General features: G+C 53.4%; 1 protein-coding gene across 1 annotated transcript in view; it reads right to left on the bottom strand.

The window, feature by feature from the left end:
- The window catches only part of FGFR1 (fibroblast growth factor receptor 1), a 52,740-nt gene that overhangs the window by 4,453 nt on the left and 34,837 nt on the right, over positions 1 to 13,450 (bottom strand). The window contains 8 exon segments of the mRNA XM_005671767.3: positions 18 to 163; positions 1,207 to 1,403; positions 3,323 to 3,467; positions 5,972 to 6,162; positions 7,320 to 7,443; positions 10,004 to 10,176; positions 10,419 to 10,508; positions 11,838 to 12,104. Of these exon segments, the coding sequence (XP_005671824.2) occupies positions 18 to 163; positions 1,207 to 1,403; positions 3,323 to 3,467; positions 5,972 to 6,162; positions 7,320 to 7,443; positions 10,004 to 10,176; positions 10,419 to 10,508; positions 11,838 to 12,104 (1,333 nt within the window).

The raw sequence follows: 13,450 nt of genomic DNA, 5'->3' as shown, positions 1-13,450 counted from the left end.
AAGTTGGAGAAGGTTACCTGTCCCGAGGCAGCTCCCAGCGAGGGTCTTCAGGAAGCTCGTATTCGGAGACCCCAGCCAGCATGGGGGTCCCACTGGAGGAGAGACGCGACGGCCGAACCAGTAGGACCCCGGAGTTCATGGAGGCACTGGAGTCAGCCGACACCTGCAGGGGAGCGTGGGGTCACCCTTCCAGCGGGGATGGGGGTGGGGCTGGGAGCAGTGGCAGGGTCCTCCACCCCCAGTCAGGGCTTTTGGCCAATGTGGAGGCATGTGTCTGTCACCTGATGTTCTCTCCCCAGTAGAGAGTGACAGAAAAGCTCCTAGAGCTGGAAGACTTAAGTTCTAAAACTGAATTATTTTCGCTACCAACTAGCCTATCTGGGCTTCTGTTTACTCGCCTTTCAGGTGAGCTTACCAGACCAACATTTTGTAACTTGTTGCAACAGCAACCCTATTCTTGACCCTCTTCTTTTTTTTTTGAATTATTTTTTTCTCTGCATCCTTTATTTATTTATTCAATTTTTTCATTTTGGGCTGCTCCGTGGCATGTGTAATTCATCTGCCAGGGATCAGATCTGAGTCGCAGTTGCCACCTACGCTGCAGCTATGGCAATGGTGGATCCTTTAGCCCACTGTGCCAGGCTGGGGATCAATCCTGCGTCCTGGCTCTGCAGAGATGTCATCCATCCCATTGCATCACAGTGGGAACTCCCTTGTCTCCATTCTTTGTGACAACTCTGCCTCAGATTATGGACCTCTGACCCCCAAGCCCCTTCCAGAATTAGTGGCTCTGAGCAAAGGCCGCCTCATTTCACACGCCTTCACCCTTGGCTCCATATCCTAGGGTGGGGGGTAGACGCTTGGGAGGGAGGCATCTGGGGACCCAACTCCAATCCTTGCCCCTCCTCGGGACCTCTGCACCTCTAACCAGCCCTCAGGGGGCAGTTCAAGTTTGTACTCAGCCAGGCTAGGACACCTCCCAATCCACAGGCTGGGGTAAAGCGGGTGCATGGAATCCATGGGCCAGAACAGCCTGGAGCCTGACTCTGGGCCCTTAGGTCTGCCCCCACCTGGAAGCCAGAAAGCCAAGCCTGGAGTGGTCAGCTGGGGCCGGCAGAAAGGATAGGGTGTTGGGGGGAAGCCCCTGGGGCCGCTGGGAGAGAGAGTGATGCAGAGCGTGCAAACCCCCCATCTACTTTCTGTTACCTGTCTGCGCAGAGGGATGCTCTTGGCCAGCTTGTGCACGGCCATCTGGCTGTGGAAGTCACTCTTCTTGGTGCCACTCTTCATCTTGTAGATGATGACAGACCCCACCATGCAGGAGATGAGGAAGGCCCCTGTGCAGTAGATGATGATCTCCAGGTACAAGGGCGAGGTCATCACCGCCGGGCGCTCTTCCAGGGCTGGGTCAGTGCGAACAGGGTGTTAGCGGGCGAGGGGGGTGGGGAGCCCAGTCCACTAGGGTCCCAGCTCCAGCAGAAACTCAACACCCATCTCCTTTCCTCTAGGAATCTTTAGGGCAGAGAAGAACCAAGCCAGATCCTAGCTAGGATCGGGGCTCTGGTACGAGCACACCAGACATTCTGTGACCTTTGAGGCTTCCTGATCCTGCCTCAAAGCCCAAGGGAGATGGACTATATCTTGCTATCTGAAGCCCATCCTCATGAGCTCAGGAGCCCTCTTGGCTTAGATGCACTGCTGGGCTGGATGGGTACCAGATCCCTGCCAGGGACAGCCAAGGACTCACTTGTGCTGGATATGTTCTTCTGTGTCCCCATGGAAACATGGCCCTGCTTTGCAGGGCCTGAGCAACATGTCAAACACCCATCCCCGGGGACAGCCGAACTGCCCATCAGCCTTTCATCCACGATAGCCCTCAAGGACCTCAAGGGCTGGATGGCGCCTCATCCCTGTCTGTAGGCCACAGCGCCTGGCATCTGGTGGCACTTACAGAATGTGGACAGCGAATGGAGGGAGGGAAGAAGAAAACCAGTCTGTGTCCTGACTTAGTTTCTTGCTTTGGCCTATGTCACCTGTGTCAGGTCAGACAGTCTCACCTAACTTAAATTTCCAAATGTGTCATTGCTAGAGATGAACAGGTAAATTTTTCTGTACTTCTTAAGAATTCTACTCAGAGGCCTAACTCCCAAACTGAAGAAAGAAATGGGGGGAAGGGTTGTTTGCTTTATTCTTTCCTCCACTTAGAATCCATCCCCATCTCCATGGAAGCCTACACAGTTGAAGCCCCCTTTCCCTCCCGTGCAGAGGCTGGGAGGGTTCCATCTGGCACTAGCTTCACAGAACACTCCTTCCCCACCAGGGGAGCGGCTCCCTTCCCCCCACCCCTGCCAGCTCTCCCCCCAGTCCTGTCCTTTTAAAGACCCCAGCCAGCCAACAGGAGACGGCACCCTAGGGACCTGGCCAGGGAGGCCCCAGGCGTGACCCCAAAGAGGACTTCCCGAGGCCCAAGAAGGGGACAGCAGAGCTGATAATGACGAGAAGTGTTTCTGTTTTTCTCTCTCCCCAGCATCAAGAAACAGAGACGACAGAGTGGGAGCACACACAGGACAAAGTGATGGGGATAAAAACAGAACGCTTCTCGGCCTCCAGTGGGAGGGATCTTATCAGAGGAGGAGAGAGAAGAGGTCATAGTACGCAGGAACCAGATACCACGTGCAGGCAGTGCCCACCAGCTCCAGCCCCACAAGCACCAGCCCACCACCCTGCGCAGGGTGCAGGCTCCTTCCTCCCCGGGCCCAACGTCCACGGCCCCCCTCTGGAGGGGAGAGATGCCGGGAGCCACAGAGGATCAATGGGCACCAGCAGGCCCCCTGTGCTGCCTGGGAAAGGACTTGCTTAAAGCAGCTTGAGTCTACCATGTGGGTGGAACCTCTCCCGCTTGGGGATCAGGGGTGGCCACATGGGAAGGCAGCAAGCGCTGATCCCTACAAAATATCGAGCCCTGCCTTCCCAAGTGCCTACATTCAGGTAGAGGGGGAGGGGAGCCTTTCTGAGACTTTGGGGGGGCTGGCAATAAATGATCAGATAAGTTAAGGAGGGCCACTGGACCCAAGGAAGGAAGGAACCTGCCCTGAAGAGAGCCCAGCTGCAGGTTAAGTCCAGACCCCACGCATGCATTGCCCTGGCCCGGGGAGAGCCAGCTGCAGGTGGACAGGCAGAGGCCTCCAGACTTGACCCACAAGGCCGGACAGATTGCTGGAGCTCAGCGCCTGTCTCTGTGTCTCCCCCCGGCCCCGCAATGCATGTTCCCCCCGTGCCCGAGGCGAGGGCAAGATATCGAGAGGGGAAGTACAGTGTATACCTTCCAGAACGGTCAACCATGCAGAGTGATGGGAGAGTCCGATAGAGTTACCCGCCAAGCATGTATACTCCCCCGCGTCCTCAAAGGAGACATTCCTTAAGTGGAGCACCTCCATCTCTTTGTCGGTGGTATTAACGCCGGCAGTCTAGAAGAGACAACGGAAGCACAATGGACAAGCCCGGGACATGAGAGCTCTCAGAGATGCGGAGGGAGGGAGGCAGGGGAGGGGAGGAACCAGAGGAAGAAATGCTCCCCAGCGTCTCCTTTGCAACCTCGAACCAACAGAAACCACCAGGCAGCACGAGACCTGTTAGAAGAAGAGAGTGAGACCCTGGGGGAGGAACTCGCAGAACTGAGCCGACACAGGATGGCTGGTTACACCCGTCACCAGGCGCCGGCACCCCGGCCCAGCATGCGGCGGTGAGCGCATGGAGAAATGGGGCCCCAGCAAGTGCAGGGGGGCTGTTTGGTTTCTGGTGAAGAAAGTCAGAGGGCAGACACAGGAGGGATGGAGGGGGCTGCAGACACACACGCACACATATCCACCCCTGAGGATGCTGGTCCTTCCTCTTCTTTATCACTCAGACCCTCAGTCCTCGGCATCGCCCAGGACGCAGCAAGACCATCCCCCATACACAGCCAAGGAACACACACAGGGCATAGAGCAGGAGGCAACACCAACACAGAACCAAACCAAACCAGCCTCCCAGGCTGGGTATTTTTCCATGGCTCCAGGCACTAGAAACGCAGCAGGATAACAGGGAGAGTGTGGCGCTGGCCTTCCCCACCTGCCCCAGTAGCTTGGGGCCTGAATCAAACTCCCAGCACAGGGTTCCCTCCAGCTTCCCCGTTACCTTTTGCCTCAGGTCTGGTGACAGTGAGCCACGCAGACTGGTTGGCTTCACCAATATAATTGGAAACCTTACACACATACTCCCCGCTCTGGGCCTCTGTCACATTGAACAAGGTCAGCACCTCCGCATCCGAGCTATTTATCCCCGAATGCTGGAACAAACCAACGACATGCCATCAGTTGGGTCAACACTGAGATGTGGTCAGATTTTGTTCCCATGCGGGGTTAAGGCAGGCTGGGGAGTAAGGCAAGGGGGCTTAAGTGAAACTCATTGTTAAGTAGACTTCAAACTGAAGCAACATTGTAAATCAACTATAAATAAAAATAAATTAAAAGCAAAGCAAAACAAAAACAAAAGGACTTGCAATTGAAACATCGCAAATCAACTGTACTTTAATAAAAAACAGTAACAATAAAAAACCCCCCAAAACTAGGGAAACAAACAAACAAACAAAAAACAAGTGGACTTCAAAAGCCCAGAGCATTTGACTGGAGAAGAAACTTAAAAAAAAAAAATCACTGCAGGAGTTCCCATTGTGACTCAGTGCGCTTAGAACCCGACTAGTATTCATGAGGATGCAGGTTTGATCCCTGGGCTTGCTCAATGGGTTAAAGGATCTGGCATTGCTGCAGCTGTGGTGTAGGCTGGCAGCTATAGCTCCAATTTGACCCCTAGCCTGGAACTTCTGTATGCCTCCTATATGGCCCTAAAAAGACAAAAACAAAAAACAAAAAACAAACAAAAAAAGCACTGCATAGAGTCCTACTGTATAGCACAGGGAACTGTGTACAGTCTCTTGAGTTAGAACATGATGATAGATAGTATGGAAAAAAAAGAATGTGTGTATAAATACACATAAATATATATATATGCACGTGTGTGTATGGCTGTGTCACTTCTCCGTACAGCGGAAATTAAAGGAACGTTGTAAATCAACTATACTTTAATAAATATTTTTTAAAAAGAAAAGGAAAAAGGAAGAAAAAAAAAATCACTGCCCCCATCAAACTTCTGTTTGTGTTACACCCCGTCCTCCAGGATGAGGGCAGGGATTGTGAATGGAGACAGAACCCAAGGCCATGGCTAAACTTTCTACACGGCAGTTTCAGCACTAGCAGCGAACAGCAGGGTGGTCAGTAAATTTTTGGGGTGGCCCAGGTGGGGAGGATGAGGTCTAATGCTGGGACCAGGAGGGAAACCACTTTCCCAGCTTCTGGTGACTTCCTGTTGCAAGATCCACTGGAGAATTAGGCAATTACCCTTCCCTGGATTAATGGCGCATTCAGGGACAAAGTCTGGGAGCGAGAGGAAGAGGAAGAAAATGCCATTACTCCTGAAACTGCTGAGGACTGACCTGTGGCCTTTGCTCTTCCAACCCTACCTAAGCTGTGCCCTGTCATTCACCCCACATGCCAGAAAGAATGTGACGTGGGAACCAGGGCAGAGGCCGGGAGACACTCGCTGGAAAGGCTGTGGTTGTGGGCAGTGGAAAAGCGGGAGCGCCAATGCCTTCCTGGCATTGCCGACCCAAAAGCCTGGGTGCAGTCATTCTCAAAGCTCTTTAGGAACCATAGAGGCCCACAGCCAGCCCTCTGTGCTCCTCACGCCTCCGCCTTGTGACCTGCCACTGGTCCTGCAGAACGTGGCTAGGTCCCCATTTAAGATAGAGCCTGTGCCTGAAGGGAAGGGACGGGGCCCCATCATGGGCACTGAGCCCAACCACAGCAACCTGGGCCCCAGAAGAGACAGGCTTGCTTCCCAGAGCCCAGCCCCCAGAGACTGGGGTCAAGATTACCTTCAAGATCTGGACATAAGGTAGGTTGTCCGGACCAATCTTACTCCCATTCACCTCGATGTGCTTTAGCCACTGGATGTGGGGCTGTGGGTCACTGTACACCTTGCACATGAATTCCACATTGCTGCCCAGGGCCACTGTCTTGTTGGCTGGCAACCCTGCCTGCAGGATGGGCCGGTGAGGGGACCGCTCTGTGGAGGAAGAGAGGGAGGGGCTTATCAGGCTCTGCCGTGGCTGCTCCTGGCTGGGATGCTGAGAGAGGGCACCACAAAGGTCACCAAAGAGGAGGCGCTGCCCCTAGGCTTTCCCAGGACTGGGCAGAGTACTTCCCAGCACCTAAGCCCCAGCCTCTGGGCCCTGAGCTGGGAGAAGGGATACCCTCTCCTCAGGTCCTAAGCTTGTTTTCCTCCAGGCCAGGCATCTACACTTTCAGGCCTGAATCTCCCTTGCCTTCCTGGAGAACCCCATACCTGAGTCCTGGACCTTGGCACAGCCTACCTGCCCTTAACTAGAATCACAGCCACTTAGACCCTTGCTGTTCGAAGTGTGTTCCAAGAAGTTCCCTGGTGGACTGGTGGGTTAAGGATCCAGTGTTGTCACTGCTGTGGCTAGGGTCACTGCTGTGATGTGGGTTTGATCCCTGGCCTGGAAACTTCTGCATGCCATGGATGTGGCCAAAAAACAAACCACTCCCCGACCCCAAAGTGTAATCCAAGAGCAGCAGCACCAGCATCACCAGGAGCTTGTTGGACATGCTGAACCTCAGACCCTACCCTTGTCCTCCTGGATCAGAAGCTTCTTTTTACACCAGATCCTCAAAGTCAAGGTGGAATGCTGGCTGTGAAAGTCTTCCCTTCTTTTACATTCTCTTTAGAGAATGAGATTCAGAACCTCTAGAAGGAACAGGCTGCAGGAACAGCACCCAGAGGTGGGACCGTCTTCCTAGTGTCTCAGGCAATGCCTAGAGCTCTGCCTTAACCAGGTGTCTGACATCTCTGAGCCTCAGTCTGCTCTTCTGCACAGTGGGGATAACAGTGCCTGCCTTGCAGGGGTGCCACGAGAACTGCCTGTGGTGTATATACAGCCCCCAGCAGACTGCTGGCAGCCTCAGAATGACAGCCGCTATTACGCTATATGTACCATCACTACTCAGTCACTTGTTGCAAGAGACCGTCAACAGCACCTTTCACTTGACAATGAGTCTGACCGTCCAGACTCTTTAGGGATAAAAGAAGGGAGGCATAAAGGTGGAAGGTGACACTGCAAATAAATGCCACACCATCCTGACTCCATTCCTAAGGAAACTGGCCCACTTGAAGCCCCTCTTCTTGCCACTGTCCTTTCTTACCCACAACGTCAAGCTGGTAGGTGTGGTTGATGCTGCCATACTCGTTCTCCACGACGCAGGTGTAGTTGCCCTTGTCGGAGGGCACCACGGAGTCCATGATGATGCTCCAGGTGGCATAACGGACCTGAAGGGAAACAGGGTGAGGGGCTCCATGGCAGGACTGGAGGAGTATATGGGCAGAAGCCACATGTGGGTGTTGCTGCCCCATGACCCTTACCCTCCAATCAGAGCACAGAGCACGCAGCTCAGGCTGCTGAGCAGGGACAAGGAGGGGAAGATGTCCCCCACCCCACCCCGCCTGGCCCATTTACACTCTGCAAAGAGGCATCAGTCAGACCAGCAAGTGGGAGTGAGGACTCTGGAAGTCTGCCCACAGCAGCCCAGGCCATCCGTGATCTGGACCAAGGTGCCTCCTGCACCCTCCCAAATACACTGGGGACTTTCCCAGCCTTCGTCTCTGTCCAGGCTGCTCTGGTGCCAGTCAGAACAGCACCCCGCTAAGACTCCAGCCCTGTCTGTCTGCCCTTCACATGTCATTTCAAAGACCATCTCCTACGGCCCCATCTCCAGTCAGAAATGCTCTCTCCGTCCCTCTGTACCTCACAGGAGCTTTCCTGGCAGTGCTTGTGCACACCCACTGCCCTATGAGATGGAATTCTATATGGGCAGGACACCGCCTTGTAACACTCAGAGCCCAGAGCCCTGCATGCCCCAGGTGAATTAATTTAAAAGGTTTCCCAGAGTTCCCTAGTGGCCTAGAAGTTAAGGACCTGGCGTTGTCATTGCTGTGACTTGGGTCACTGCTGTGGTGTGGGTTTGGTGTGGCTCCCTGACCTGGGAACTTCTGCGTGCTGTGGGGATGGCCAAAAAAGAACAAAAAAGGTTTCCCTCTGCTTTTCTTAGACAAGATTAATGAGAAATGAGCAACTGGGTGAGACAGCAGAGGAATAGGTACAGGGATAATCAGCAGCTCTAGAGGAAGTTTTTTTCTCCCCCCCCCGTCTTTTTATGGCCGCCCCTGTAGCATACACAAGTTCCCAGACTAAGGGTCTAATCTGAGCTGCAGCTGCCGGCCTACACCACAGCCACGATTTGGGATCGAGCTGCATCTGCAACGTACACTGCAGCTCAGGGCAACGTCGAATCCTTAACCCACTGAGCGAGGCCAGGGATCCAATCCACACCCTCATGGATACTAGCTGGTTTCTTAACTAGCTAAACCACAGTGGGAAATCCTAAAGAGGGGATTATGATGAGGGTGTTCTTTCCAGAAATGCAAACGGGCAAAGGACACACACCAACAATTTTTACAAAAGAAAATGGAAATCGCTTGTTAACACATGAGAATTCTAAGTTTGTTACTAAGCAGAAGAACCCACACAGAACAATGAGATATTCTAGGCCAACTTTGCTGGCAAAGGGAGAGTGAGCTTGTCATTTTCGTACTGTGCTATGGGAGGGCGAATCCATTTCCCCTCTTAAAAAGAAAGTAACTGTTACCACAGTAAAATAAAATTAGAAAATAAAATCACACCCCAACTCATGACATCATCCTCTATTAGGGCAAATCACTGTAAAATTTTATGTCTTCACATTGTCCTTTGAACTCTATTGCCTGGTATATTTTCTGGAAAGGCATGTGTTCAAGAAATGTTCGTGTAATAAATGAATAAGTGAAAAAAGTTACCTAATTATCAGGAAAAAAAGGTAATTGGGCAACATTCATTAAGGGCTGAAAAAATGCTTATATTTGATCTAGAAACTTGTAGCAATCTGTTCTAAAGGATATTTTAAAATCCTGACATAGGAGTTCCTGCTGTGGTGCAGAGGGTTAAGAATCTGACTGCAGTAGCTTGGGTTGTTGTGGAAGCTCGGGTTCAATCCCAGGCTTGGCGCAACGGGTTAAAAGGATATGCACAGTTGTGGCGTAGGTTGAAGCTGTGGCTTGGATTCAATCCCTGGCCTAGGAACTTCATATGCCACAGGTATGGCCATAAAATTTGAAATAAATAAATAAAACACTGATGTAGACTTAAGTACAAAAAATGATCACTTCAACATTATTTGTAGCAGTGAAAGAAAGCTGGTATCACAAAACAGGTTATCAAAGGATGGGACATTTTAATACTGGGATGTTATGCAGCCATGAAAAATTATCTTTCAAACACATGGCAAAAGACTTGTGTTATAACGTTAACAACTGACAAGAAATTATAAACACAATGTGATCAGCCATGGAAAACCCACATACATAAGAAAAAAAGACTGAAAAGATTTGCATTTTTTTGTATACAAAAAGTTTCCGCTTTTATTTATTTATTTGTCTTTTTGCCTTTTCTAGGGCTGCTCCTGCAGCATATGGAGGTTCCCAGGCTAGGGGTCTAATCTGAGCTGTAGCTGCCGGCCTACACCACAGCCACAGCAATGAGGGATCCAAGCCGAGTCTGCGACCTACACCACAGTTCACGGCAACACCGGATCCTTAACCCATTGAGCAAGGCCAGGGATCGAGCCCACAACCTCATGGTTCCTGGTCGGATTCGTTAACCACTGAGCCACGACGGAAACTCTGAAAAGTTTCTGCTTTTAGAGCTAGGAAGCATTATTTCAAACAACTAAAGGCATATATAAATAAGAATTTTCTCAGCAGTGTCTCTCTTACTCTTTCACTTAAACTCAAGTACCTTGTAGCCTCCGATTCTGTGGTCAGGCTTGAATTCTTTGCCATTTTTCAGCCAGCGCAAGGTGGGGTTAGGAGTCCCACTGGAGGGGCACTTGAACTTCACTGTCTTGGCAGCTGGCACCGCATGCAATTTCTTTTCCATCTTCTCTGGGGATGTCCAGTACGGAGCCACGGCTGCCCGAGGAGAGCCGAGAGAGACGGACAGGGGCTGGTCAGGCTCAGGACCGAGGTCCCCGCTCCCCTGTCCACCACCTATGAACAGTGCCTGCAGGGATCCGGACCCCCGAGGGATACCAGGGCCAGGAATGGTGACTCCATGGGCCCCCTCCCCTTCTCCAGTCGCCCCAGCCTCCCCCTTCCCGTTCAGACCCAATCCCCAGGCTCCAAGGGCAGTAAGGTAGGAAGCAGTGTCTCACGCATACGGTTTGGTTTGGTGTTATCTGTCTCTTTCTCCTCTGAGGAGGAGTCATCATCGTCATCGTCATCCTCCGAAGAGGGGAGAGCATCTACAGGAAGGAAAAGGGGGGCTCTGAGTCCCTCCAGGGGAAAAGGGTTGGCTAGCTTTCCATCCAATCAACAGCCACGCCACGAACATAAAGGCCAGTCCAGTTACAGATGAACACAGCTACCTCTCCCACTCTTCCCTTCGTGACTGTCCCTCTGGGGAACAGAAATGCTTTATTTAACCACCAGCCCTATGCTTGTGCCCCTCCTTCCCCAACCACAATGTGCTGCCCTTCTCTGACCAGAAGCCTTTATATGGGGCAGCTCCACCCTGGGCAGCTGGGTCCTCTTCGGTTTAACTTCACCCTGCATTCAGAGGCTCACTCAACTCAGCATCACCTGGATGTGCTGGGTCTCGGAGCTAGCAGCCAGGGAACCTGTGTCCTCCTTTGGGAACCCAGACCGATCTAAGCACTGTGGCCAGAAGCCAATTCCAAAGTCATGGGATGAACTACCCATTGTCGGAATTTTTCCAACATGCACCTGCTGAGGTTTGGGAGTTGCCCTTCTGAAGCAGGGCAGATAGGGAGGACCCCACACAGTCGCAGCTGCCCACACCTGCCGCCAACAAGTATCCCCTTGGAACACGTGGTCACCAATCAGGGTTCAGGCCAGAGCTTTTTCCAGTTCTTTCTAGTGCTTTGGGGGACCTGGAGGAAAATGAAGGGGGCAAGTCCCTCTGTAAGGGGCAGGTTCTAGATTATTCCTGGGAGAAGAGATGCCAGGCCCGCACCTTGGGATGCACAGATGGCATACAGAAAATTTCAGCTCTACGTCAGTGAATCCTAAGGTTTTATAAAAGTCACATCCTACAAATGGCAGACTCCCAAGTCACAGAGCCCTGGGGTTCCCTGGCTGTCCTAACACAGAAAGATGGAAGACAGATGTTTTCCATCAAGCTATGGCTATGGCAGCGCACCTGGACCATCCCCCAGAACGGTGAGGACCTCACTGGGCATTTGGGGCTCTGATCACTAAGCCAAGTACCAAGTCCATGTGGCAAGGAATGAGAGAGTGGAAGCTGCCTGAGCCTCCTAGCACCCTGGAGATGTGGGCCAGCCCTGGTGTAGAAATCACAGTGTCTTACTGCCCCAGGTTTGCCAGCGATCATCCCCAAGGTAGGTCCTGGAAGCTGGCCTGAGGCCAGCACCACCGGTCACCCCCCCCAACCAGCTAAGCCACACGCGCGGGCGGGAGCGATGTTAGTGGGCAGCAGCTTCTGAAGCAGAGTGGGGACAGGGGAGGAGGTCTGCCTCCCCCTGAAACCAGCAGAGAGGGTGGGAATCAGGGGGGAGGGGTCCGGGGAAAAGGGGGTGGGTTTTGCTACCAACCTGAGACGTTGACGGAGAAGTAGGTGGTGTCGCTGCCCGAGGGGCTGCTGGTCACACAGGCGTAGAGGCCGGAGTCGGAGGGCACGGAGTCCCGCACCTCCACCTCCTCCCCTGTGATGCGGGTGCGGTTGCTTTCCACCAGCTGCACCCCGTCCCGCAGCCAGTTGATGCTCTGAACATCGTCCCGCAGCCGACAGCGGAGCTGCAGCAGGTCACCGGGGTGGACCAGGAAGGACTCCACTTCCACGGGGGCTCCCCAGGGCTGAGCTGCAGCCACCACAGGGGCCGGGAGAGGACGCGAGGAGCGGGGGTGGGATGGGGGAGGGGAAAGACAAAGGGCATTACGCCAGGCCAGCCGCTCTGAGCTGCAGCGTCCCAGGGGCTACAGAGCTGGGGAGGTGGTGGGGACGGGAGGACGGGTCAGTCGGGAGACGGCGGGCTACCTGGGCACCACCATCGCTGCTTCTCTACCCCACTCCTCCGAAGGGCAAAGGAAGAAAGAGGCAAAGTTAGGAAGCAGCTGCAGCAGCATTAAGCGGTTCACCTCCCTCCATCCTGGGGGTGGGGGGCAGCTGGAGCGCCCCCTCCCCACACACTCAGCTCTTTGCCAGAGTGGCTGCTTCCCAGAGGAACACCCTGTTAGCTTTTAGCTGGGGCAGCCACACCCCTTTCCCTAGGAACCATTGAACAAGCCCTCTTACAAACCTAGCAACCCCCCCCTCCAACCCCCGTGTTGAGAGAAGGCAATTTGTCATGAGGGGGGCTCTGGGTTCAAGTGATTCAGCATGGGGGAGGAGGTCTGGGCCCCGCAGCGAGTTGGATGCAGAGGATGCATATGTGGGAAAGGCAGCCCCAGGAGAGGTCAGCTCAGGGGAGCCTCCTGCTAACAGGTGTTGGGCTGAAGGATTCGAAACTTTTGACTATATTAGGAACGGAGGCCTGCAGCTGCCACCAAACCCACACTTGCTCTGGCAGCAAAAGCCATTGCACACAAAGCTCCTTTCTCCTCAGCCTGCTGTGGGGCTCCCCCTCTCAAACTTCCCACCTTCCTCTCCCCTGCCCTCCCCCGACACACTGGCACACACATCCACCCCCCTCCCCACCTCTCCTTCCCCACAGCCCACTGGTCCCTCTCACCCACCACGCTGCACTGACTAACAGAAATGCTGGGCCCAGGAAAAGTCCACCATCCTGGGCTGACCTGTCTCCCAGCACCTCTCAGGACATGCAAGCCTGCTCCTGGCATCTTCTGTGCCTGTGCACCCCCCATCAGGAGAATGTGCCTGCAGCAGCTCATTTCCACCACCTGATTAGCCTCTACTGTGTTCTGGAGGCTTCTTTCTTTCTCACCACCAGTCCCTGCTGCACAAGGCTCTGAAAGGTACTGTGTCTGCCTGGCTCTCTCCACACACCCTCCCAGCTCTCAGCCTGGCTGGAAACTGCCTCAAAGCCTTTCCTGACCCCAGCCTGGGTCAGGTGCCCTCTGCTCACACCTGTCACATTGAAGGCAAGTCCCCTTTCTCAACTGGGTTGTAGGTTAGGGACATGTCATATTGACCTTCAAACCGCAGCACCCAGGATGGCGCCTGGCACATAAGAGCTGCCAATAAATG

Source organism: Sus scrofa, chromosome 15 (assembly GCF_000003025.6).
Source record: "Sus scrofa isolate TJ Tabasco breed Duroc chromosome 15, Sscrofa11.1, whole genome shotgun sequence".
Classification (NCBI taxonomy): Eukaryota; Metazoa; Chordata; class Mammalia; order Artiodactyla; family Suidae; genus Sus; species Sus scrofa.
Note: the sequence above shows the minus strand (reverse complement) of the source record. Positions and strands in the feature narration are given on the sequence as shown.